The 27,838-nt window shown below is 33.4% G+C and overlaps 1 protein-coding gene across 31 annotated transcripts in view; it reads right to left on the bottom strand.

Moving 5' to 3' along the window:
• Positions 1 to 27,838, bottom strand: part of LOC111053621 (glucose transporter type 1) — a 220,459-nt gene that overhangs the window by 56,039 nt on the left and 136,582 nt on the right. For 16 of the 31 annotated variants that reach the window (XR_005571519.1, XR_005571520.1, XM_039429993.1 and 13 more), the window contains 6 exons: positions 26,490 to 26,952; positions 14,645 to 14,981; positions 12,002 to 12,037; positions 10,154 to 10,249; positions 5,984 to 6,144; positions 964 to 1,088 (listed from right to left, as the gene is read on the bottom strand). Coding sequence is in view for 29 of the 31 variants with exons in the window: in XM_039429993.1 (XP_039285927.1) it covers positions 964 to 1,088; positions 5,984 to 6,144; positions 10,154 to 10,249; positions 12,002 to 12,037; positions 14,645 to 14,981; positions 26,490 to 26,833 (1,099 nt within the window). In the remaining 2 variants the exon portion in view is untranslated. The remainder of the gene's footprint in view (positions 1 to 963; positions 1,089 to 5,983; positions 6,145 to 10,153; positions 10,250 to 12,001; positions 12,038 to 14,644; positions 14,982 to 26,489; positions 26,953 to 27,838) is intronic. The other 15 variants (XM_039430015.1, XM_039430020.1, XM_039430021.1 and 12 more) reach the window with 4 other exon arrangements.

Here is a 27,838-nt window from a genome sequence, read left to right as displayed (position 1 = left end):
TTTCAATACGTGATAGTAGAGGTAAAAATAAGAAAAAAGTTCATATAAACATATATCCATAAACGCTTTATTAGCGAGCTATACAGGGTGAAAGATTTCGCCCGGAATTCAGTTCCTCTGGTGAAATACACCGATGCTGAATTGTTTGGGGACTAGTTTTTGAAAAACTTATGCTGGATTCATATGGAAAAATATCTGAAAAATTGAATAAAACTAGTCTGGAAGCTGTAGTATGAGTAGTTTTTGAGATAAAAGCTGAAATATGCAAAAAATTTAAGTAAAAAACACAGACTTCTACGTTTGATGCCCAATAACTTTCTTTAATGACCAGTAAACAAATATTTTTTCGCAATAAAAATTGTAGAGAATTTAATTCTGAAAAGGATTATGTAAGCTGTGTAAACTAAATTCAAATAAAAGTTGAATTAGCTGTACTACATAAGAATACATTTTATTCAACTTTTATTTGAATTTAGTTTACACAGCTTACATAATTCTTTTCAGAATTAAATTTTCTACAATTTTTATTGCAAAAAAATATTTGTTTACTGGTCATTAAAGAAAGTTATTGGGCATCAAACGTAGAAGTCTGTGTTTTTCTACTTAGATTTTTTGCATATTTCAACTTTTTTCTCAAAAACTACCAGACAAGTTTTATTCAATTTTTCAGATATTTTTCCATATGAATCCAGCATAAGTTTTTCAAAAACTAGTCCCCAAACAATTCAGCATCGGTGTATTTCACCAGAGGAACTGAATTCCGGGCGAAATCTTTCAGCCTGTATAGCTCGCTAATGAAGCGTTTATGGATATATGTTTATATGAACTTTTTTTCTTATTTTTACCTCTACTATCACGTATTAAAATATTTTACCATAATTATGAATCACCCTGTATATGTAGATTGAGCCATCTTGGATGAATTATCTAAAGGAAAAATGTATTTAATTGATGAGAACTCACCACAATTAACTCCTATAATAAAGCGACCAACAAATAGCATTTCGTAGGAATGGGACACTTTGGTGAAGCCCATTAAGCAGGCCCCAGTTATGCCTAGCACATTATTGAGCAGTAATCCTCCCTTCCTGCAAAACAACAACAGTAATTAATTAACAAAACGGAATAGTAAAATACTTTCAATTATCAATGTACAGATAGCGCTCCAAACTGATAATTTGATCACATGGATGGTGAAAGTGAATGTAAAAAACGTTCTACATGTTTAATTATTTATTTATTGTACTCATTTATTAATAAAAAAGACACAAGTCATACATCATAAACTCGTAAAAAGATCAAGAGAGGACAACAGACTGAGCTCAATATCGTTTCCTAACTTTCCTTCCAGAATTTTGTTGGAAATTTAGAATTCTATGACGACTTCCTATGAATCGCATTGAATCGTACATGATCAGTGTTTAATCGGACATCTAAACATCTAATTATGTTCAATTGAGCACTTTTTTCAAAATTTTTGATGAATTATCCTCAATTTGAAAAATATGGAAAGCAACACTATTGGTCTATCTCTCTAAGCGCCTGCGTTGGAGATAAGTATAGTGAGATGTATGTTATAATGACAGTATTTGATTAACATTGGTGTTGCTATTCTTGTCTATCATTAGACAAAGCAGATGCCACTATCCTTTTCTAGCTCCGCAACGTTCTCAGATCATTTTTCAACAATGTAGGAATAAAGAATTGAAATATTGTAAAATAAATATAATTAAATCACTTTTTGCTATTAGAAAAAACAGCAGTCAGATATTTTACAATAAATGAATTAATCACTCACTGTGACAAAGAAATCTTTCAGGTTGTCACAACCAAGAAGATGGCGGACCTGCCGAAAGATATCGTTGTCAAAGTGAGTGATAAATTCATTTATTGGAAAATATTCGACTGCTAGTCGTTTTTTACTTTCCTTGCCCTACTACCATAGGTAAGGAAAGTATTGCTTTCCAAAAAAAATTAAGGTACCCCAATTTCAAGTTTTCTATACGTTTCAAGGTCCCCTGAGTCCAAAAACATGATTTTTGGGTGTTGGTCTGTGTGTGTGTGTATGTGTGTGTGTGTGTGTGTGTGTGTGTGTGTGTGTGTGTGTGTGTGTGTGTGTGTGTGTATGTGTGTATGTCTGTGAACACGATAACTCCATTCCTAATTAACCGATTGACTTGAAATTTTAAACTTGAGGTCCTTATACCATGAGGATCCGACAATAAGAAATTCAATAAAATTCAATTCAAGATGGCGGAAAAAATGGCGGATAATTACTAAAAAACCACGTTTTTCTCGAAAACGGCTCTAACGATTTTCTTCAAATTTATACCATGGATAGCTATTTATAAGCCCTATCAACAGACATGAGTCTCATTTCTGGGAAAATTTCAGGAGCTCCGTAATATTCTTGAGAAAAATGGCGGATAATGACTAAAAAACCATGTTTTTCACGGTTTTCTCGAAAACGGCTCTAACGATTTCCTTCAAATTTATACCATGGATAGCTATCTATAAGCCCTATCAACTGGCATGAGTCTCATTTCTGGGAAAATTCCAGGAGCTCTGTAATATTCTTGAGAAAAATGGCGGATAATTACTAAAAATCCTGGTTTTTCACGGTTTTCTCGAAAACGGCTCTAACGATTTTCTTCAAATTCATACCGTGGATAGATCAACTGGCATGAGTCATTTCTGGGAAAATTCCATGAGCTCCGTGATATTCTTGAGAAAAATGGCGGATAATGACTAAAAAACCATGTTTTTCACGGTTTTCTCGAAAACGGCTCTAACGATTTTCTTCAAATTTATACCATGGACAGCTATTTATAAGCCCTATCAAATGACATGAGTTTTCTGTCTGGGAAAATTGCAGGAGCTCCATAATATTCTTGAGAAAAATGGCGGATAATTACTAAAAAACCATGTTTTCAAGATTTTATCAAAAATAACTTGACCGATTTTTTTCAAATTCATACTCTGTTATTCATCAGCTCTATTAACTGGCATGAGTCTTCTTTCTGGGAATCCAATGGGGGTCCACCCCATCCTTGGGAAATGGACTTAGTAACCTTCTCGTGCATGAGGTAGGTAGGTAGCGCAGTTCATAAAAAGAACACATAGTCGAGATATTTCATCTGTAGAACAGCTGTTTTGACGACTTTAAAAAAATGACAACTAAAAAAATCATCGAATTTCACAATAATTCACACAAAGAAAAAGTACTCTGAAAACGATTATATATACACATATACAGATCGTAGTTTCAAATATGAGCAAGGAAAGTTGTGTGAGTGTACCACACCAGATTTTTCTAATAGCAAAAAGTGATTTAATAATAAGCAGTTCGTGATGGAAAACAACATTGAAGAATATAATTAGTTAACAAAATATTCAATCTCAATTAATGAAATGTATTATTTGATCATTGAAAAAATAATTTCTAGACGAATAAAAATTATTGATCAATTTAAACAAGAATTACCAGTTAATATTGAATCAAATATACCGGTATCAGCTTACCTCTATAGAGAAGGCAGTGAAGGCAGAGACTCAACAACACTGTTCTCCTATCTTTCCCCATTACCATTATAACGTGGACTTCACTAAAGTATCAAGTGTCACTTTTGTCCCTATATTGAGGTCCACGTTATAATGACAGTGTTTGATTGGCAATGGTATTGCTATCCTTGTCTATTATTCAACACAGCGGATAGCGCTATCTCTTTCTCGCATTGCTCTGTTGCCAGATCGTGTTTTAACAATGTAGAATTACACTTTTTGTGTTGTTGAGAAGTTGATATTGTGGTAACTATTCATATTGAATGAAAAAGACTAAGAAATTGTCAAAAACCACATATTTATTGATACTTGGAATAACCTTGTAATAACCGAAACCGGTCTTTCTAAGTAGGCTTATCAATAAATATGTGTTTTTTGACAATTTCTTAGTCTTTTTCATTAAAAAAGTAGAATTAAGAATAAATTAACAAAATATTTCATCTACATTATGAAATTATTGAAAAATATAATTTCGTGTTCAATAAAGTATAATTGATTATTTTAAACGAGAATGAACAGTTAATATTACTTTTATAAACCTGTATCAGCTACCGTCTATAGAAGGCATTGACCAGACAGAGGATCGGCAACGTTGTTCTGCCATCTTTCTTCACTATCATTATAACGTGGACCTCACTACTTTCTAATAACTCTACCTTCATATTGTATTATCATTCATTCCATCATCATCATCACCTAGTAGACCAGTCAATATAGACATAAAAAAGGGGATGCGCTTGCAATTTATATTGTAGTTCTGATTTTTTAATATATTATTTGGGTACATAAGAGAAGTCCAGAACCAATTTCTTCATGCAAAATTTCCTTGTGCTAAATACAGGGTGGCCCAAAAACCTCGTATTTTCGGCTCATTTTCTAGTTTTCAGCTATTACTGCCCAATCTCGTTATCGGACAGAAAAATTTGCTCTCGCCTTTTTTTAAGATTATACAATTTTGAATAAAATGAGATCATTCGGAACTCTCTATCTCCAATGAGTACTGTTATGATTTTTCAAAAATAAGTGAAATTTAAAGGAAAAATTAATTTTGATAAATTTTAGATTTTGATCAACAATATCTTTCGATTGTTACCATTTAGATGTATAATTCAAAATCCCTCTGGGCGTATTTTTGTGCTCTACAATCTGAGATCAAGTAGAGCGCTCTATCTCATATAGATTTCAAGGTACACCTGACAACAATGCTCCTTGTATTGTGAAAAACACCTAATTTTCAGCTTCAACCATCATCACCAACTACATTGTCCTCACATTGATATTTCGCACAATGACATAAGTTCATGAGATTAAGTTCTATGAGAATCACCCATTAGATGCACTTCACTTAAGTATTTCCTAGAGGAGAGGCGCGCTTAAGGACACCTCAAGGATTAAAATTTCAAACACTTATAACTTTTGACACAATGCTCAGATTTCATCGTACTAAACTTCATTCTTTTCGGCTCGTCAAGGCGGTCCAAAATCATGCATCATAAGTCACATTCGGTTGAAAAATGGAAAATTTATTGCTGAGTGTACTTAAACCCATATTCCAATACACAAAAAATGGCCAATTTCTATATTAAAAGCTATGTATCTCGGTAACCCCTTGATATAAAAATCATTACTTGATCTTGAAATGTACAATAGAATAATTTTCTCTTTCATTTGCTGTAAACGATTCATGTAAAAATATGTTCGTAAAGTGAGATTTGATTGTTGAAAAAAATCCGGAAATTTTAGATATTTTTCTCATATTAACGGTTTTGGCAGTTCTATGATAGGGAAAAGTAATTCATGATGGATTTTAGGCAACTGAGCTCGTAGAGGATGAATTTATCTACAATTTGAAATCAATCGTGAGTTTCTATGATGTATCAGACTCGTTTTAGAAACTCTTGATCTCATTTTATTCAAAATTTTATAATCTTCAAAAAGGCGAGAGCAAATTTTTCTGTCCGATAACGAGATTGGGCAGAAATAGCTGAAAACTGGAAAATGAGCCGAAAATACGAGTTTTTTGGGCCACTCTGTATCTAGCACAAGGAAATTTTGCATGAAGTTATTGGTTCTGGACTTCTCATATGTACCCAAATAATATATTAAAAAAACAGAACTACAATATAAATTGCATGCACCAATGTATATAGTGGCTGGACTATAGGCTTAAACTACTTCTAGAAAGTCGCCTTTGTAAAATAAAATAATAAATAAAAACTATAGATGCGTAAGGTTGGGTTGGGTTAGGTTAGGTTAGGTTAGGTTGGGTTAGGTAAGGTTAGGTTAGGTTAGGTTGGGTTAGGTTAGGTTAGGTTGGGTTAGGTTAGGTTAGGTTGGGTTAGGTTAGGTTAGGTTAGGTTGGGTTTGGGCCTCACTATAGTATTTAGTGTGACTTTGGTCCCTGGATGCACAAATAACTCACCTGCCAAACTTGTTGGCAATCATGCCGCCACTGAACCCACCCAGCATGCCTCCAATGGCGAAGATGGAGACAGCCAGCGAGTAGAGCAGCTTCACAGACTCCTCATGGATGTCCTCGCCGTACCTGTCCTTGTACACGTCCTTCATGAAGTTCTCTATGTTCTGCAACACACAACACCAACACATCAGTATTCTACATTTTAAACTAGTAGTTCTGTGAACAGTAGACCTCACGCAGTATTCTCATCCACAAGTACCTGATTGAAACTATAGACCTTATGGAAATACATCAATAGACTGGCTTCTCGACACATCTGTGTAATCACTTGTCAGCTGATTTATGATGAACAATTCTATAGTCTGATTTTTACTCTAATATTGGCGTAGGAAGGAGGCTCCTTTTTCCTTTTATATTATCCTTGAAATGCAAAGTTTCCAAAAACCTTGTATATACGTCGACGCGCAATTTAAAAAGGAACATACCTGTCAAATTTCATGAAAATCTATTACCGCGTTTCGCCGTAAATGCGCAACATATAAGCATATACACATTTGAACATCAAGAGAAATGCCAAACCGTCGACTTGAATTTTAGACCTCTCTTCGTTCGGTCAACAAGAATGGACTAAAATATTACATCAATGAACCTGTAGCAGCTACCGTCTATAGAAGGCATTGTCAAGACAGAGGTTCTTGAAGTTCTTCAAGTTCTCAACAGCAAACAACACCATCACAATTAGTAACAGTTTTTATACAGAGTGTTTCAGAAGTAGTGTCGAACATTTTAGAGTATTGTTCCAGGATGATAGGAGACTACAAATGTCGTATTTGAAGTGTCCAAAACTCAGCGGTTATCCTTATAGCTGCCATTTTGTTTTTTCACTTGGGGAATTTTTATCTCAAGAACGAAATATTGTATTGATCTTAAATTTGGCATGAATATTTATGCTATAAAGACTCAACTTTAAAAAATAAAATGAAACATTTTCGATGTAAATTTCCAAAATGACAGCCATTTAAAATTTTTGATTGCAAATTTCACGAAAACCGTTCACTTTACAAAAAAATTATTACAAGAGACAAAAAAGTTGACAAATTGTATCAAGATTTCAAGGATACCTGATTGGTCGGAGGCGGGATGCACACCGGAGAAACGCATTTCGTGAAGCCCTCTTTCATGAAACTTGTTTCATGCAATCCGTTTCACTCGCGCATGCATACAAAAGAAACGCTCCCTGCTTAATCTTATCAGTCGATTGCGAGCAACTTTCGTTTCACGTTCCCTGAAACTTTTTTCACGAAACGCGTTTCTCCGGTGTGCAACCCGCCTAACAGAGAAATTAATTATTTTCGTACTGCATGCATGACCATGAACAAACAAGATTTGGGGGGAGTCCGATCCCCCATCTAGACGTCAAACCAGAGTATATATATATATATATATCAGTTATCATCGTAATTTATTACAAGATCATCTGAAAAACATTGTAAAATCAGCTGGATGGCCATATGGAGCCATACCGAGTTCAAAAGCTTCATCTTAAATACAATTGAAATTGAAAATTTAATATTGATTTTTAAATGGTAAAAAGTGGTCATGAAAAGAATTAGTTCCTTTGTTATTCTTTGAGCAGTTTTAATAAATAAGTTATCCTTGTAATCTTGATAAGATTTGCAAACTTTTTGTCTCTTGTAAATCTTTTTTAAAGAAAACGGTTTTCGTGAAATTTGCAATCAAAAATTTAAAATGGCCACCATTTTGAAAATTTACATCGAAAATTTTTTATTTCATTTTTTAAAGTTGAGTCTTTACACAAATATTCATAGATCAATACAATATTTTGTTATTGAGATAAAAATTCCCAAGTGAAAAAACAAAATGGCATCTATAAGGATAACCGCTGAGTTTTGGACACTTGATTGATAAATTACTGGTGTTCTGCCCTAGGGCAGGTCTAAACATGATTCCTCCTTCTCCATTCCTCTCTGTCCTGTGCAATTCTCTTCATCTTGGAGTACTTTCCCTCCTCCCTGATATCATCCACCAACATGGACACTTACAATACGACATTTTTTGTAGTCTCCTATCATCCAGGAACAATACCCTAAAAATGTTCGACACTACTTCTAAAACACTCTGTAGAGTGGAATCAGTAATTTATTGAATCCAATCTTTTACTGAATGAGCGTACAGATTTCATAGTTTATGACGTGTACACAAACCTGACAGCGGTCAGGCGTTCCGAGCTCCGCGTTCTTGGAAACTGAATCGTTTCCTCACTTCATTTTCACTTGAGAAATTCAACTGGAAAGTTTGCATTTGACCGCCACCATTTTGTCCATAGCAAAACGTGAACCGGAGACCTCGGACGCACTCTGTGTGACAATTTTCATTAAATGAGGGGAGAGATTTCATAGTTTGGACTTCGGCTTTTGTATGCTTGACGGTAACTATTGAAAACTTTCACTTCAAATTTTGAAAACATATTCTTGGAACTACTATTCAGATAAAGTTCGTTGTCCAATAAATTGACTCACTTCATCGTTTTGTTTTTTGAGGAGGAACAACAGATTATCCAAGACATAAATAAAAATTAGAAACTATTTGTGTATAATTTGTACGACTTTTGCTTCACTGTGTTACTTGCTGTCGATACTTTGAATAATTCCCAAATTACGCTGCACCAGACTTGAATTTGAATTGGAAATAATTGTGTCATCAGCCCTCTTCTATCGAGGTACATTCTAATCTTACATTCCATCAGTAGAGTAAAATTTCGCTTACTGTTCCAGTTGTAATTTTTCAAGCTATGTTCATCCCAATTATTTCAATTTCGAATTCATCAGGAGAAACTAAAAACGTTTTAGCTCTATTACCATTATTCTATGCAAGATTTGATTAGTTTTTTTACATGGTTCTATGCAAGTTTTGATAAATTTGTTATTAACATTTGGTAATTTGATATAGTGACAATCATTTATTACAATTGAAATAACAAGAAACCAGTTTCATTTGTTTCGTCATTATAATTCAATCTGTAATAAATTTCACTTTTTGTGTAGTTGAGAAGTTGATATTGTAGTAATTATTTATATTGAATAAAAAGACTAAGAAATTGCCAAAAACTACAGATTTATTGGTAATTAGAAAGACCGGTTTCGGTTATTACACCATTGTCAATCTCTGATAAACTGAAACTAAATACAAGAGAAGCAGAATTTATACCAGTGGGCGAGTAGTGCTATTGGTCAAGGGCTTGAACGCCTGCCATTGGCCCAGCTAGACAGTCTCCTCCTACTCAACGGTGTGACAAAATGGCGTTTTAAGCCTACTAGTATAAATTCTGCTGCTCTTGTATTTAGTTTTAGTTTATCAGAGATTGACAATGGTGTAATAACCGAAACCGGTCTTTCTAAGTACCAATAAATCTGTGGTTTTTGACAATTTCTTAGTCTTTTTCATTCAAAAATTAGAAATCTAAGTAACCTTTTTAAATTGTTCAATCACGACATTTTTCGGCTATATAATTTTCAATTTTATAACAATTTTATTTTAAAATGGAAATTAGATTTCTAATTTTTATTAATATTCAAGAGTAGCCCCAAGGAAAAAACACTATCAATGACATATTTAAAAATATCAAATAGCTAGTAGATATATTGTGATTACAAACTGCATGAGATTTAGTAACATCAATATTGAAGGAAGCAGATAAAACTGAAAGACCAAAAAAAAATATTTGGCATTTTTACTTGAGAAACCTATAAGTCTTTGTGTAATTAATCCAGTTCAGGTGCAGCATTAAATTTTAATTGGATGAGGATAATTTTCTATTCGATCTAAAATGAATTGGAACTACTTTGAAGAGCCTTAAACGCTGAGTAAAGTGAGTGAAATAACAAACGTTCTCGAAAATATTCTAGACTTGGGAACTCCAGCAATAATTATGGACAAACTCGAAGTTACACATTTAAAATGTTTCATGAACATTCTGAAATCATATTCAATACGATTGATCTGATTTGAAAATCATAAATGATACTTTATAGGTTTCAGGTTTGATTTCCAATGCAGTCCTGATATTTTTTAATTATTATATTCAATCAAATTTGTTTGAAACGCAATTAGAACTGTTTGAGAAAATTATTTATTACCAATGACAATACTCACAACTTCTGGAGCATTTATGACGCCGGTATTGTAACCAAACTGTAGCATTCCAAGCATGGAAGCCAGAATGGTGTAGGACAGGAAGAATGTTAGTCCCTGCAACAAACAAACATTCAAATTAATATCAGGAAATTAAATCAAAATCACCAAATACACTTTAAGCATCCTAATTCAACTTAGTTAGGTCACTTGAACTGACAACAGACATATTCTAACATACTGTTGGAGAATAGAGGTTCTAAGAGAAATTATTAGGAAATTTTTCTAGAAAATTATTGGAGAAAGAATACAGAGTATATAAGACCGTTGTACAGAATTATCAAGAAACATTGCCATTGAATACATCGGTAATGTTTCCAGAACTATGACAAAAGAAAGGAAGCAATCAGTTTTTGTTCATTGAATCTATTTGTATTATTATTGGCTAAGAATTTGAGATTATATTACTTACAATTGTTTTATGTGTTAGTATTGTTGTATGTGAATATGTTTGAATAGCTTATGCTTGTAAACTACAGCAGTAGAAAGTCAACTTTTTCTTTCTTGTATTGTGCCTATTGTTGTGTCCTCCTCTAAACACGGACTTGTTCCATATTAGATGCAGTAATTTTCAGGGGATTTATTGTAAAATGTACTTTCAGGAAATAAATTGAATTTGAATTGCATTCATGGCACATTTGAATTCATAGTAAATCAGTTTCATCCAGATAATAGACTTTCAAACGGAATTCTTATGATTCACTTGTATATGGGAATGATCTAGGGCTGTATTCATAAACAAATTCTTGAAATCGTATTAGCCAACCAGTCATCAGGTACCTATAGCAATCAATTACAGGAACCAATCAGAAAATTTATAACAGTTGATCACTGGGCAACCAAATTCAAACCAGATCCAAGCACGTTCTTAGAAATAGTTTAAAAAATACGCCTTCAAATTTCTTCATTAGGCTTATGTGATTTACAACTAGCTTAGTACTGATAACTAATACCATAGAATAACCTGGCTATCATATTTCCTCTCTGCTAATATCACAGAGAAAACATTGATACTCTCTTTATTATTATGTTTTATGCTAATACCTACTAGGGAGACAATAAATATTAATAATGTAATTTAATGTAAAACTATTTCTGAAACAATGAAAAATTGTTATAACAATAATTATATTTGTTACATTTTCATTGGATTTACTTGAGGGAGGAATACTTATGGTTATTTAAATTTTTGTAAATGTTTAATAGTTTTGAAGCTTGGAAAATTCTATCTACAGTAATCAAATTGATAATGTTAACATTTAACCTTCTTCAAGTAGGTACGATTCATACTTTCAATATCAATGTAAGACACTAATCAAAACACACGTTTATACATTGGAATATCAGTACTAAGAACAAATAAATAAAAGTGTTACTATTATAATAGTGAATAGAGACAACGACACATGATATAATTATATAACAACACTTACAAGCAAGACAACAATATAGTTATAGACACACGAATAGAAGCACCATGCAAAAATAAAAATACAGTTCACAGACAAAAACAAAGAATACATACATTACATAGTTAGAAACAAGGTAGAGTGAAATAAATATTACAAAACCCAATATAATAATACTGAATACGCTCCTCAAGCAAAGCAGAACGATTTCACACACAACTCAATACACAAATATGTAAAGCAGTTTTAGATAACATCCATTACCATTTTGAAAAACATCGTGCATAAAAATAACAGGAAACTGGAACAAACAAATTGAAAATAAAATTAAAACAAGTAGTGTAATAACCACATAAACATGAAATGATATTGATTTTTATTTAATTGAAATAATATTTACCTCACACAATTGAATGCTGCAGCATTTGATAATTATCTGTAAACCAAAGTAAACTAAAATAAACTTGATTCAATTTTCAAGTTTTTTCTATAAGTGCTGCATTATACATTTTAAGTTATTATTTATATTGGATCAACCAATACAATTCAATAATGTATGGAGTAGGCTACATTTAGATTATTTCAAATCCAAGGGTGATTTTCTGTTCTGATTTCTAAGTGGCATTGGAGCTTAACATTTACAACAGTAATTACTGATCATAAAATTACGTAAAATGTCTTTGAACATTTTATTGTTCCTAAAACATGAGTAGGTCGATCCAATTATTCCAAGGCTGAACTAGAAAGTGAGATTACAGTTGGGAATTTATTTTAGAAAGAATGCTTTGCAAAAAGAATATCAATATTTTCAAAACGTCAAGTTTATACAATATACTAGAACTTGACAGACTTGAATTGAATTGTTCTGAAATGTGTACTCACATTTTGTAATATAGAATACTTTTTACAACCGCAATACAAATGTGTTTGATTATTCAAAAAATTCATCTCACTTCCAAAATTGGTCAAATTATTTGAAAAATAATTAATTGAAGCTGATAACTTCGAATAATATACTCAAAACTATAAACAAATACTGAATTCAAACTTCAAATTGAAAAATTGATAATACGAACCAACTTAAATTTGAAAAATCGGCCTCTAGGAAACTTATGCATTATCAAATCAACGAAATAAATCACCTTAATAATAAATAGCGTTTATTAAATTTACGTGAGAGGCTTCAGTATATTTTCCAACACTAATTAATACATCAAGAATCTGTCTAGTGAATTGATGAGTATTGAAATAGAATTAAACATCACAATCTTGATACAAATAAATATAAGATAGAGCAGGCAACAAACTACCATCATAATAATATGCAGTGGTTATCCAGAAAATTTCAAAATTATAGAAAAGCACTGCATTGTTTATTCCATAAAAAAGTATTCGTGAATTCACACAATTACTAAAATGTTGTGAATTTCTTCTTGAAAAATTTCTAAATAACCACAAACTTTAAACATTTTAGGATTTATTTCTCACAATATTTTAAATTGGTAAGGAGAGAATCAAAATTTAAATACTGCAGTTATTGAGGAACCAAGACAAGACCAGAAAAAGGTAAAAAAATATTATTTTATTTTCCATTATTTGTCGCAAATCATTTATCACATGCATTTTTGTATTCAATTGGCTTGAATACATTTTTTTTCAAATTCAACCATGCTTCAAACTACATAAGTCTTTGACTGAGGAGCATTCAAGATTTGATCATTTGACTGAATTTTAAACTTTCCTTATCCCTTATCTCAAAACTAACAGACTGTTATACAAGAGAATCAATTTAAATCAGACCCTTAAAATTCTACAATTATCACAGATAATATTTTCTGAAGGATTTGAAGTCTTAATACATTTAATTCAAGAAACTATGGAGTATTTGTATCCAGTTGTATTATCGTCTAGAATTTGTATCAATTTTCAAGTACATCCTCTTAATATCTTCAATAGAGAGTTAAGATAAATCAAAAGACTCTTCATAGAGATTCCAAAATTCTCACATTCGAGACAGATGCGTATATCTACCCATAAATCTATGTAATGTACATGGATATTATTTTAATTATATTTTTCAAAACAAATTACTGTATTTAATGAGAAATATCTTTAAATACATTCATTTGTTTTGAAAAATATAATTAAAATAATATCCATGTACATTACATATATTTAAAAATGTTATAGTGGAATTCGAGAACATCTTTTTTCTTTTTTCTTTTTTCCTTTCTTTATCTTAATATGGAGAAGTTCCACAATATCTCTGATAAAAGTGTTAAATTTAATAAGAAATATATTTAAATATATCAAACGTGCTCCTCAGTTCAAAGATACTAACAATTTTTAGACTATAGATCTTGGGAAATAAGGATACTTATAAAATACTGATATTAAAATAAGGAGATCAACGATAACATACTAGACAACCAAAAATTGACTGTATTCTTTGAAACTTCTGGCAAAAATTGATCAACAATGAATACTACACAACCAAAGATCAAATTTTTGAAATGCAGAGTACAGACTTACGCGTCACGAACACAAGAAAGATGTGTTCACATTAAGTCTATTCACATTAGGCTGAAATACGTCTTCAAAAGACGTACCGTAGCAACAATGAGAGCTGATGTGAACGCTGAGGTAGCTCTCAATGTTGGCAGATAGGACGGCTATGGGTTCCGAAGACGTATTTCAGCGTAATGTCAAGATACCTAATGTGAACACACCTCTCTTGTGTTCGTGACGCGTAAGTCTGTACACAGCCATAGATGGGAATCTGATTAAGCATGTATTCTAGGCTCCAGACAATCAAGCGAAGATTGATTGTGTGATTTCTAGATCAAGCAGAAAATAAAATACTACACAACCAAAGGTCAAATCATTGAAAGATGAGATCCAGATCAAGCATATCCTAGACACTAGTCAATCAAAGATAAGGTAGGCATCAATCAACAAAACTAAAGAATTAATAGATGGGAACCTTATCAAGCATATCCTAGATACTAGTCAACCAAAAATAAAAGAATAGATGGATATGAACCTGTTCGAGTAGACGCAGCTTCCGCCGATGCGTCTGCTCTTCGAGCCGATCGACATACTCCCGCAACTCTTCAATCTCCTCCTTCACCTGTTGCACGGTGTCCAGTTCGCTGCGAATGGCGACCATGTCGCGCTTCACCTCCGACACCTCGCTCTGACAGCTCTCCACACTCCGCGTCAGCTGCTGCAGCTGGCTGCGGATCTCGCACAAGGCTACGGTGGTCTCGAGCTGCACCCCCGTGCTGCGGTCGCTGCGCTGCAGCTCGTCCAGTTTGGCGCTCAGATTCATCGACATGACGCTCACCTGTCTCTGTAGACTGCCACCGAGCATCACCCTACTAGGTTAAGTCCACCACACACCACACACATGGTACAGCACATACACACACACGACAATTCAAGGGGGAGGGCTCCTCAGTCACACGCCACATCCACACTCACCTTCAATTATGTGCACTTGAATTTATTCATTTATTTATTCATGTATTCATTTATTTATTCATGTATTCATTTATTTATTTATAAATTGATAGATACAATATCATTCTCAACTATGAATGATTGGGAAAGGAACAACAGGCTTAAAGCTGTGCAAAGGCTAAAAATAAACTTTCTACTCGTGATACTTTTCCAAGTTTTTCGATTTATATATCATCAAGCTATCAAAATTGAAAAGTTTTCTCAGGAAAACATTTTATTTCCAATCATTACTTTTTGAGATATGAGCGACTGAAGTTTGAATTTTTGGGACAGAACATTTCGAATTCGCTACGATATAAATCCATGAGATTTAGAGGATGGATTCTTCATGGTATTGTTGATCTAGTAAAACAAAAATGTTCTGAAAATATCAATTTTTGGAAAAGTTATTCAATTTACCAAAAATAACTCACCTGAAAGTTATTTTTGGTCATTTTTAGTAAATTGGATAATTTTTTTTAAATTGATATTTTTGTTCTATTCAATCAAGAAGAATTTTTCCTCTGAATTTCATGGATTTATCTCTTACCGAATTTGAAATGTTCAGTCCCAAAAATTCAAACTTTGGCGTTCATATCTCGAAAAGTAATGATCGAAAAAAAATGTTTTCCTGAGAAAATTTAGAGGATGGATTCTTCATGGTATTGTTGATCTAGTAAAACAAAAATGTTCTGAAAATATCAATTTTTGGAAAAGTTATTCAATTTACCAAAAATAACTCACCTGAAAGTTATTTTTGGTCATTTTTAGTAAATTGGATAATTTTTTTTTAAATTGATATTTTCAGATAATTTTTGTTCTATTCAATCAAGAAGAATTTTTCCTCTGAATTTCATGGATTTATCTCTTACCGAATTTGAAATGTTCAGTCCCAAAAATTCAAACTTTAGGCGTTCATATCTCGAAAAGTAATGATCGAAAAAAATGTTTTCCTGAGAAAACTTTTTGATTTTGATAGCTTGATGATATACAAATTGAAAAACTTTGAAAAATATCACCAGTAGAAAGTTTATTTTTAGCCTTTGCACAGCCTTAAAAACCTGTCTCTCCCACGATCATAGCTGTATGATTCGTGACTGTATTGATAAATTTAAATGTATTGAATTTTACCTAGAAATCAACACGGAATAAACTTCTATAGGGAATAGAAGAAAGCTAGGTCCTATTAGATTCAACATTAATTAATTAAACGATTTCAATAATGAAGAGTCTTTAGGGGATCAAATTACAACTTCAATTCAATTGCACAGCCTTCAATGATTTTTTTCTCGCTCATATGACAGCCTATCAAAAATTATTACATCGAGAATCTGGATTTATAGAATTTACACTGCATGCATAAAACAAATACATATAGGCCTACAAAGTGATAAGAATAATTTGAGAAAGAGTTTTCTCTGTCACATATTGGAGTACAAGAGTTTCATGAGTATTTAATATTTCAATGGGCGAGAAAAATAATGCATTCATTCTTATGTCAGTCACAACAGGATAATATCACGCTGGAGGAGCCCTTTCAAAGATATGGCGCAACTTTTGGCGTTACTCTGAAATTACTTCTCTCATCTCCGCAAATCTCTGAATTACTTGTAAATGAACAATTGAAGTGAGATTATAACAACAAAATTCTTAAAAAAACTGAATTATTGCAAAACTGTAGTCAAAATAGGGCATTCTAAAGAGAATAATAGTTGAACACTTTTAGAATTAAACATATAGTTTGATTAACAGATTAATTTATGTTATGAATGAAATAAGTTTATCCATCAAGTCAACTGGAGTTATAGTGGGGAACCATACAAATATTATAGAATAATCAATATTATAGAATTCAATGTAAAAAGTTTATTCACAAAGTATCTCTATGAAAGTACGATTATATTATTATTATGAAGTCAAGTGTTTCTGTAAAGCGTGTAGTATAAAGTACCGGGTGATTACAAATGAAATAGACAACTTCAATAGCCTGTACAAAATTAAACTGGTGTATTTCAACATAGTAAGTGATATAGGTTTGTAGGGAATTTCTTAAAGTTTATGTTGGTAGAACTGTTGCTGGCTATTGTTGGCTTGTACGAGTATGGGGAACAGAAAACCCAAGAGAGACTGTACAGCATATACGCGATTCTTCTAAAGTGAACGTGTTTTGCGCTTTATCTTGTGAAAAAATTTACGGGCCTTTCTTCTTCCAAGAACCATCAGTAACTGGAAGAATTTATCTGGACATGTTAACCGAATGGTTAATGCCTCAACTCCATGAAGATAGTTGTAACTTCATTTTTGTACAAGATGGAGCTCCGCCTCACTGGTACTTAGACGTCAGAGGGTATCTGGATGAACATCTTCCTAGACGATGGATCGGCCGTGCAAGTGAGGAAAACGTTGTGTTTCAGCCGTGGCCACCTCGTAGTCCGGACCTAACGCCCTGCGACTTTTTCTTGTGGGGCTATGTAAAAGACAGAGTTTTCGTACCACCGCTTCCTGTTGATATCGATGATCTTAAACAACGAATCACAAATGCTCTTGCTACAGTTAACCGTGAGATGCTTAGTCGTGTGTGGTCAGAATTTGACTACCGTGTTGATATCTGTCGTGTTGCAAATGGTGCACACATTGAACATCTGTAAATTTTCAATAAAAACTTCAAGAATTCTTCTATGTAATCATGTAAGTAATGATCTAAACTTTTAAATAATAAATTCTCTACAAGCTATTCAAACTGTCTATTTCATTTGTAATCACCCGTATATTGTTGTATTCATATTGGATATTATATATTATTCAGATAAATAACGTTAACAAGCACTTTATACAGAATAAAAATATAAGCTAGACTATATTTATAACACTTTAAGTGGCAGCAGAAGAAGATTTAAGCAAACAAAAAAGACGCTCTCAAAGCAATAGAAGAATTCGAAAGATTTCATAAGCTTTCAAGTTTGAAAACTTGTAAGAAATGTAGCAGAGCGAGAATTAAAATTAATCTGCAGAAAGTATATGAAGCATTTTGAGTATGAATTGGAGATGACACAGATGGAAATAAATTGGAAGTTGTATTTGTTCAAATGCTAATTAATGAATAATTATTATTAAACGATTTACAACACTTAATTGGGATTTTCGTTTAATAATAATTAAATGGAGATGAGTTATTTCAAAATGACATGATTGATTGAGGAATTGAGATCGAGAAGGTGGCCCGAAATGGGTCAAGAAGATTTTTTTTGAAAACTTGGAGATTTTGAAAAAATTGGAAAATTAACAATTTCATAGTTGCACCATAATTTTACTTGAAATGACTCCCCCAGAACTTAAATTCTATCAGCAAAAATTCACATTTTTATCATTTTTAGAAGCTCCAAATATAGTTTTTCTCAACAAAGAAATCGGAGAAACAGAGAACTGTATGTACATTACGTATAAAGTTTTGCCTCTATAAGTTACATTTATTCAAATTCGCAATGTAACTTAAAAAGGCTGTAACTAAAGTTTTCCATAGTATGGATTCCTTGTTGTGAAATATACATTTCGAGCATCTGAAAATGAATTCCATAAAATTCTTATTGCTAACACCAATAAAATAAAGAATAAAAAAGTACCGAATATAAAACATCGAGTGAATAGAAAGAAAGGAAATGTGCTCCAGGCAGGTAGCCTCGAAAATAAATAATTATTCTAATTTCAAATTCAAAAATTCAGATTGGAGACAAATTTAGAATAATATGAAGAATATTTTTTGAAAATTGAAAAATATTATCCAAAATCGGAAAGATACCGTGAATGGAATGGAATGACTTGTAAGATGTGGTGAATTTCGGATAGTAATACACTCAACGACAAACTAATTCCTCCAAAACTGAACAGAAATTGAAGAGTCTCAATGGAAATTATCACTGATGCAATTCATCTTCTTAGAGATTTTTGAAAATGTTCTGAAAAATTTACAATGAGAATGAGGAAGGATTAGAACAAACATAGCAAAGTAAAGTAAAAAGCAAATGATATGGTGTAAAAGCAGTAGGATAATCAACAATTATTATTAAACAATTTACATCACTTAATTGGGATTTTCGTTTAATAATAATTAAATGAGGATGAGTTATTTCAAAATGACATGATTGATTGAGGAATTGAGATCGAGAAGGTGGCCCGAAATGGGTCGAGAAGATTTTTTTTGAAAACTTGGAGATTTTGAAAAAATTGGAAAATTAACAATTTCATAGTTGCACCATAATTTTACTTGAAATGACTCCCCCAGAACTTAAATTCTATGAGCAAAAATTCATATTTTTATCATTTTTAGAAGCTCCAAATATAGTTTTTCTCAACAAAGAAATCGAAGAAACAGAAAACTGTATGTACATTAAGCATAAAGTTTTACCTCTACAAGTTACATTTATTCAAATTTTCAATGTAACTTAAAAAGGCTGTAACTAAAGTTTTCCATAGTATGGATTCCTTGTTGTGAAATATACATTTCGAGCATCTGAAAATGAATTTCATAAAATTCTTATTGCTAACACCAATAAAATAAAGAATAAAAAAGTACCGAATATAAAAACATCGAGTGAATAGAAAGAAAGGAAATGTGCTCCAGGCAGGTAGCCTCGAAAATAAATAATTATTCTAATTTCAAATTCAAAAATTCAGATTGGAGACAAATTTAGAAATAATATGAAGAATATTTTTTGAAAATTGAAAAATATTATCCAAAATCGGAAAGATACCGTGAATGGAATGGAATGACTTGTAAGATGTGGTGAATTTCGGATAGTAATACACTCAACGACAAACTAATTCCTCCAAAACTGAACAGAAATTGAAGAATCTCAATGGAAATTATCACTGATGCAATTCATCTTCTTAGAGATTTTTGAAAATGTTCTGAAAAATTTACAATGAGAATGAGGAAGGATTAGAACAAACATAGCAAAGTAAAGTAAAAAGCAAATGATATGGTGTAAAAGCAGTAGGATAATCAACAATTGCAACTTAACAATAAGAAAGGAGAATATAATAAGCTAGATAGAATAAGTTAGTATGTAAGTAATACAATAGATAGTATTTAATACAGAAGAATCAAAGTGTGCAAGATTTATAATAAATCAAATTTTGTGAGTAGACAAATAATTGTTTGTTACAATTGAATAAATGGCTTTATGTGTGGGTATTTTAAAGGAAGATAAAAGCATATTACTCGTATAGTACCTTGTATCAGAGACAAAAATAATCTAGTAATAATTAAATATCTTTACTCTATGCTTGTATGCAACACAATAAAAATTCTATTGCACAAGAAAACTGTTCATTGTAGTTTAGTAAAATATGTATTGATGATGATTTCTTTCAACAAATTCATAACCATATCACAGTTATTTCCTTGTATTAATGAACCATATGAAGGATATGGTCGTTATTTCAATCGAAACAGTTTAGGTTAATTCAAATTTCAAGTAACAGCAATACAGACCTTTAATTACTATAAATTGGGATAAATAGGAGAAAATTATATTTTGGGATATGAGAAGGTAGGGAGCAAGGAAAAGGAGTAAGAAGGATATATAAATAGAGCACTGAGATAGGGCATAATATGAGATATGAATAGAGACTTCGACAAAATCAGTTTCCATCCTTGTTTTACTATTAAATACAAGTATGGATTTATAATTTTTTTCATCATTTTTGAAACTCCATTGTTATTCCATGCTGAGATTCATACCTGAGTTTGGAGCATAAGTGACGTGAAAGCAATAAGTTGATTATGATACAACCGTGAGTGAACATCAAATATGAAGTTCCATGATAATTATGCTACGGGATAAGTTTATACATAGAAGATACATGATAAAAATGAACCCATACAATATGAGAATAGGGGAAAAAGGGGACATGATAACAATTATCATAATACGATAAGAACTGGGTTAAAACTACAAAGCAGGTGACATGTTAGTAGTTATGTTTTGAAATATGAAAATGAAGGATAAATACGGAGCTTAAAATGGAAAAATGCAAGGATCCAGTTGATAATGCTATGGAATAGATAACTATAAGAATACTATATATATGGAATACTAGATAATATAGCTATATAGATAACTAGCCGTCAGGCTCGCTTCGCTCGCCTGCATTTTTCATTTGAGCATGCTTCATTCCATCAGAAAGTCAAAGTACTGAGAAAACGCAGAAAAGCTGAGAAAACGCTGGAAAAACGCTAATTTTGGGCGTATCTTTGACATTATTGCAAATTCCTTCGAACACGACATTATTACACCCTAGCTGAGCTTCTGTACTAAATTCATTTGTTCTCGATAAATCTGATAAAAAGCAAAAAAAAAAAAAAAACGCTAATTTTGGGCGTATCTTTGACGTTATTGCAATTCCTTCTAACACAACATTATTACACCCCAGCTGAGCTTCTGTACTAAATTCATTTGTTCTCGATAAATCTGAGAAAAAGCAAAAAAAAAACTCTAATTTTGGGCGTATCTTTGACATTATTGCAAATTCCTTCGAACACGACATTATTACACCCTAGCTGAGCTTCTGTACTAAATTCATTTGTTCTCGATAAATCTGAGAAAAAGCAAAAAAAAAAAAAAAAACGCTGGAAAAACGCTAATTTTGGGCGTATCTTTGATGAAATATTAAAGTCACCTCATCACAAAATTTTTAGACCCTAGCTAAACAAACCTCTGTACCAAATTTGAACATTTTCTGTCTATTACTTGATGAAAGAACTGAGAAAATGTAAAAAACCACTAATTTTGGGCGTATCTTTGGCGTTCAAATTCCTTCTAACACAACATTATTACACCCCAGCTGAGCTTCTGTACTAAATTTGAACAATTTCTGTTCATTTGTTCTCGATAAATCTGAGAAAAAGCAAAAAAAAAAAAAAAAACGCTGGAAAAACGCTAATTTTGGGCGTATCTTTGACGTTATTGCAATTCCTTCTAACACGACATTATTGCACCCTAGCTGAGCTTCTGTACTAAATTTGAACAATTTCTATTCATTTGTTCTCGATAAATCTGAGAAAAAGCAAAAAAAAAAAAAAACGCTAATTTTGGGCGTATCTTTGACATTATTGCAAATTCCTTCGAACACGACATTATTACACCCTAGCTGAGCTTCTGTACTAAATTTGAACATTTTCTGTTCATTTTTTCTCGATAAAGCTGAGAAAACGCTGGAAAAGCGCAGTTTTTGGGCGTATCTTTGGAAATTTTTCCAAATCCGTTCTTAGTGCGCCTCTAAAGGGCCAAATGAACATACCTACCAAATTTGAACGTTTTTGGTCCGGTAGATTTTTAGTTCCGCGAGTGAGAGATTCATTGAGTGAGTGAGTGCCATTTCGCTTTTATATTATAGATACTATGGAATATAAAGGTGCGTAAAGATACACGCGCCTCCAACACGCTCCGCGCACGCTCCGCACTCACTCCGCAATCGCTCCACGCACGCTCCGCACGCGCTCTGCAATCGCTCCGATCATCAACGTTACGGGAGATGTTAGCTCTTCTCGCGTTCCACTCTTGCTCCCCGGTCGATCATCAATCACAAAGCTCAGCTGAGCTTTAGTGTTTACGAGTTTGTGTTTCTTGAATAGTTCCAAATTTCTTAAATAACTCAATATTATTCGTTAAAAGTGGTAATTGAGTGGAATATTTCTAATTAATTCATCAATTCAAGCCATCTAAATTCAAAATTTATAGTTTTAATGTTTATTTTGGACCAAAATTTTATAAAAATTGTACACGTGAAATTCTTGGACTTTGTCATCTATAAATTTGGAACAGAAATAACACAAGGACTACCTTATTATTTCATCTTTCAATGTTATTACATTAGTGTTATTTGCATTGTAAATAAATAATAAATAAATCGATCTGCTCGACGATTGCGGAGCAGAGCGAAAGTCTGTAGGCACCTTTAGATAATACTGGTAACTCACGAATGAATCACAAACCAAATACACGAATGAACTATAAGAAGGGCAGTATGAACATAACAGGAATGAAGCATAAGAAGGGTATTATGAATATAACAGGAATGAAATGACACGAGGAGCGAAAAATGCAAATGCTCATCCACTGCTGATTAATAGATGAAAGTCTTTCATCAGTAGAATGAAGTTTGGCAGCGAAATGGAGCCGAGACATCCAATGATTTGAAAGGAAACAAACCAGAAAAACATCTCATCACAGGGCGACATCCAGTTTTCCAAATGAAATGGGAAAAACTGCGAGGCAAGATGGGGGAGGAAAACTACCCAGGAGAAAGAAAATAGAAATCTCCATTATGTGCCGAATAAAAGAGTCTTATACGCAGGCAAAACACACACATAGTAGAATAAGCATGTTGTGATCTTTCTGGCGTATAATGGGAAATGGAAAAAGAGAGGAGAAAAGAGGAAGGAGGAGGAAAGACAAGAAACAGAAGGAGAAAATTAGAAGAAACACATTTACGACGATGAAAAACAGGGTGGGAAACTCTCATGTGGCAGAATGTGATCAAGAGAGAGGGAGAAAAATAAATGAGTTTACGTAAACGAGCTTTCCAATTCTATAAAAGGGCAGGAAGAAACTTTTAGATTAAATCGAATTGTAGAAGTGGGGAAGTTTCCAGTCAAGTCAACAATAGTAAGATTCACTTTAAACTATCAGCATTAGGCTAGGCACACACCAGTTAGTCAAGACAAGACACGTTTAGTCACAAAACTTCACATTGTTGCTTATGAAGACATGTCTAATTGCAATGACTAAGGGTAGGCACACACCAGTTAGTCAAGACAAGACAAGACACGTTTAGTCACAAAACTTCACATTGTTGCTTATGAAGACATGTCTAATTGCAATGACTAAGGGTAGGCACACACCAGTTAGTCAAGACAAGACAAGACACGTTTAGTCACAACATTTCCCATAGTTGCTTATGAAGACATGTCTAATTGCAATGACTAATCGGTGTGTGTTGCTTCGTAAGCAACTATGTGAAGTATTGTGACTAATCGTGACTAGTCTTGTCTTGACTAACTGGTTTGTGCCTACCCTTAGTTAAGATGGGATATTCTGACATCTCAAAGTATAAATATCATAGGAAACTTGTGGACTGTTGTGTGTTTAAAATTCATGAGGGAGAGTTATGCTTTTATGTGTAAATTACAATAATTTGAAGTCCGTTTTCAAGATGATTCGAAACAAATTCTTAAGGTGCATTTTCGTTTGTGCGTAAATTTCCGCAGTCAACGACGACAAGCATTGTTGACATTCATATTGTCCAAATTTCAAGTGTGCTAAAACAGCTGATCAAATAACTTTTCATTATTTGTCTTTATTGACCGAGCAAAGTGAGGTCTAAGATTCAAGTCGACGGTTTGGCATTTCTCTCAATGTTTAAATGTTTATATGTTGCGCATTTATGGCGAAACGCGGTAATAGATTTTCATGAAATTTGACAGGTATGTTCCTTTTTTAATTGTGCGTCGACGTATATACAAGGTTTTTGGAAATTTTGCATTTCAAGGATAATATAAAAGGAAAAAGGAGCCTCCTTCATACGCCAATATTAGAGTAAAAATCAGACAGAATTATTCATCATAAATCAGCTGACAAGTGATTACACAGATGTGTGGAGAAGCCAGTCTATTGCTGTATTTCCATAAGGTCTATAGTTTCAATCAGGTACTTGTGGATGAGAATACTGCGTGAGCTCTACTAGAACTACACAGAACTACTAGTTAACATTTCTAATAATATCAACATATTGCCATTTAAATGTATAAAAAAGTATAAGCTCAACCTGCCCCATTAAAACATAATTATTGAACATAATCTTTTAGGTTATGTAGACAAACTGAAATCTACCCAATGTGAGATTCTCACCCTGTCGTGGTCGACGACGGCATTTATGCACAAACGAAACCCCAGCTTTAGGTTTAGATAGAAGGTAGTGTGGTCTGGGAGTGTGATACAGAGTGCTAAATAAAGGAATCTAATTTGAAAGCATCCCTGAATTGCGTAATGCAGGAATTAGAAATTTCGAATTTTCATATACCTCCCTCGTGTATCAATAGAATTATGGATTGATCCATAATTGATCCATAATCCATAATTGATCCATAATCCATAATTGATCCATGATCCATAATTGATCCATAATCCATCCGTGATGGATTGATTAGGGAGTGATCCGTGGTTTAGTGGATATAGTGCTTGCGTAGCAGCCTAGAAATCCCGGGTTCAAACCCGTTCATCACCAAAGGCTTTTAAGGCTGTGCAAAGGCTAAAAATAAACTTTTTACTCGTGATATTTTTCAAAGTTTTTCGATTTGTATATCATCAAGGTATCAAAATGAAAAAAATTTCCCAAGAAAACATTTTTCTTCTGATCATTACTTTTTGAGATATGAGTGCCTAAAGTTTAAATTTTTGGGACAGAACATTTCAAATCCGGTAAGATATAAATCCATGAGATTTAGAGGATAGATTCTTCATGGTATTGTTGATCTAGCAAAACAAAACTTTTCTGAAAATATCAATTTTTAAGATAGTTATTCAATTTAATAAAAATAACCAATAGTAACTTTTAGTTGTGTTATTTTTGATGAATTGAATAGTTATTCAATTTACTATATCTTGGTATAGATTCTTCGATAGATTCTTCATGGTATTGTTGATCTAGTAAAACAAAACTTTTCTGAAAATATCAATTTTTAAGATAGTTATTCAATTTACTAAAAATAACCAAAACTAGATTTTAGTTGAGTTTTTTTTTTGGTAAATTGAATAATTTTTTCAAAAATTGATATTTTCAGAAAATTTTTGTTTCACTACATCAACAATACCATGAAGAATCCATCTTCTAAATCTTATTGATATATATCTTACCGAATTTGAAATGTTCTGTCCCAAAAATTCAAACTTTGGGCGCTCATATCTCAAAAAGTAATGATAGGAAAAAGATGTTTTCCTGAGAAAACTTTTTAATTTTGATAGCTTGATGATATATACAAATCGAAAAACTTAGAAAAATATCACGAGTAGAAAGTTTATTTCTAGCCTTTGCACAGCCTTAACTAGATCACTCCCATGTTAAACTGATCACTGAACTAAGCCGTCGGTCTTGGGCCGCCTCAAAAACATTCGTTAGACCGTGTCTGAGACCCTGACACTGATCAGGAGCGACCTGAAAACTCTAACACCAAACCTGAAATTCGCCAAAACAGCCAGGTCACTTGATAGTATTATTATCCTACTGGCAGTCTTGAATTATAAGGTTTTTTTAATCAGTGCCGAATATGGTAGTAAGTTGACGTAATTTAGGGATGCTTCCCTGATTGTGTTTTAGGTGGGGCAGCTTACCTAACAAGAAGTTCCCTAAGTGTAGCCTCGTCTTCCTCCGCCTGCGTCGCATCGCCTCGGTGGAGGTGGTGGTTGAGCCGTGGGGTGTGGGGGGGTGGGGGCACCGCCACCCGGGGGGGCCGGGGGTGGACGGGGGGCGGAGCGGGGGCGGTCAGCTCCTCATCATAATCGTCCAGCCCTGAGTCCAACACGCGCTCCTTTCGCTCTCGCTCCTCCTCCTCCTCGTCGTCGTCGTCGTCGTCCTCCTCCTCCTCCTCTTCCTCGTCCTCCTCCTCTTCCTCGTCCTCCTCCTGGTGTGAAGGCGGTGGCGGAAGAGTGTCGTCAGGTGTGCGCCACACTCTCATAGGCGGGCAGAGGCGGAGGCGGAAGGCCTGCCGACTGCCGTCTGATGGGGCGTCGCTTCGGCTGCCGCCCAAGGCAAAGGCATCGCGTCCACATGCATCTCGTCTACATCTCCACTCACCTACACCAACACCCAACACACACACAGGTCATGCGTTTGCCCCGCCACCGCTACCCAAAAGCTTACAGTGCAACTTAATCTTAGTATAGAATGTAATCACATTCTACTCGTAATCTATGAATAATTGTGATGATTTTATAAATGTGACAAATTGACTCAATTATTTAAAAAATGAAAATATTGTTAAACTGACGATGCCAATTGTAAACTTGTTTTATTTTATGGCAAATAAAGATCTTGTATTCTTGTATCTAATGGAACTTCTACTAGAAGCGTGTAAACCAGGATGACATGTGTAAACCAACATGATCAAGTCAACCCAATTCGGAATCACATGTGATGCACATCTCATTCAAGACACTTGATCATGTTTAGTACGCTATTTTCGGAACTCTAACCCACACAAGAAAACAATGTAAAAGTTTTTAGAGAAGTCCAAATAATAGTTGTAACTTCAACTTGACCTGACCTAATTTTCCCTTTCATATATGAAAGGGGAAATTACAAATACATAAGGGAAGATACATATACTCAATACATACCGGGTGCTTCAAAAAAATGTATACACACTTTAAACAATCGTAGTTTTACCACTCTACAAGGCTAATGTTATATTTCTTCGCCAGGTGGCAGCATAATCGTCCCTCTTGTTAGTTGGAGTTTGTAATATCAACATGGCGGACGTACGTTTGAGTTTTGAAGAACGTAAGCAGGTTATTAAGGGGGCAGGGGGCCAATCGAGTTTCCAGCACGCTCTCCAGACCTTATACCACTGGATTTCTTCTTGTGGGGCACAGTAAAAGATGAGGTGTACAAACGTAAACCACGTAACCTAGACATTCTTTGGAATGAGATTCAAGCAGTGTGTAGAGAAATCTCATTGGAC

Source organism: Nilaparvata lugens, chromosome 6 (genome assembly GCF_014356525.2).
Source record: "Nilaparvata lugens isolate BPH chromosome 6, ASM1435652v1, whole genome shotgun sequence".
Lineage (NCBI taxonomy): Eukaryota > Metazoa > Arthropoda > Insecta > Hemiptera > Delphacidae > Nilaparvata > Nilaparvata lugens.
The sequence above is the reverse complement of the archived record's forward strand: the minus strand, read 5'-3'. Positions and strand labels throughout refer to the sequence as shown.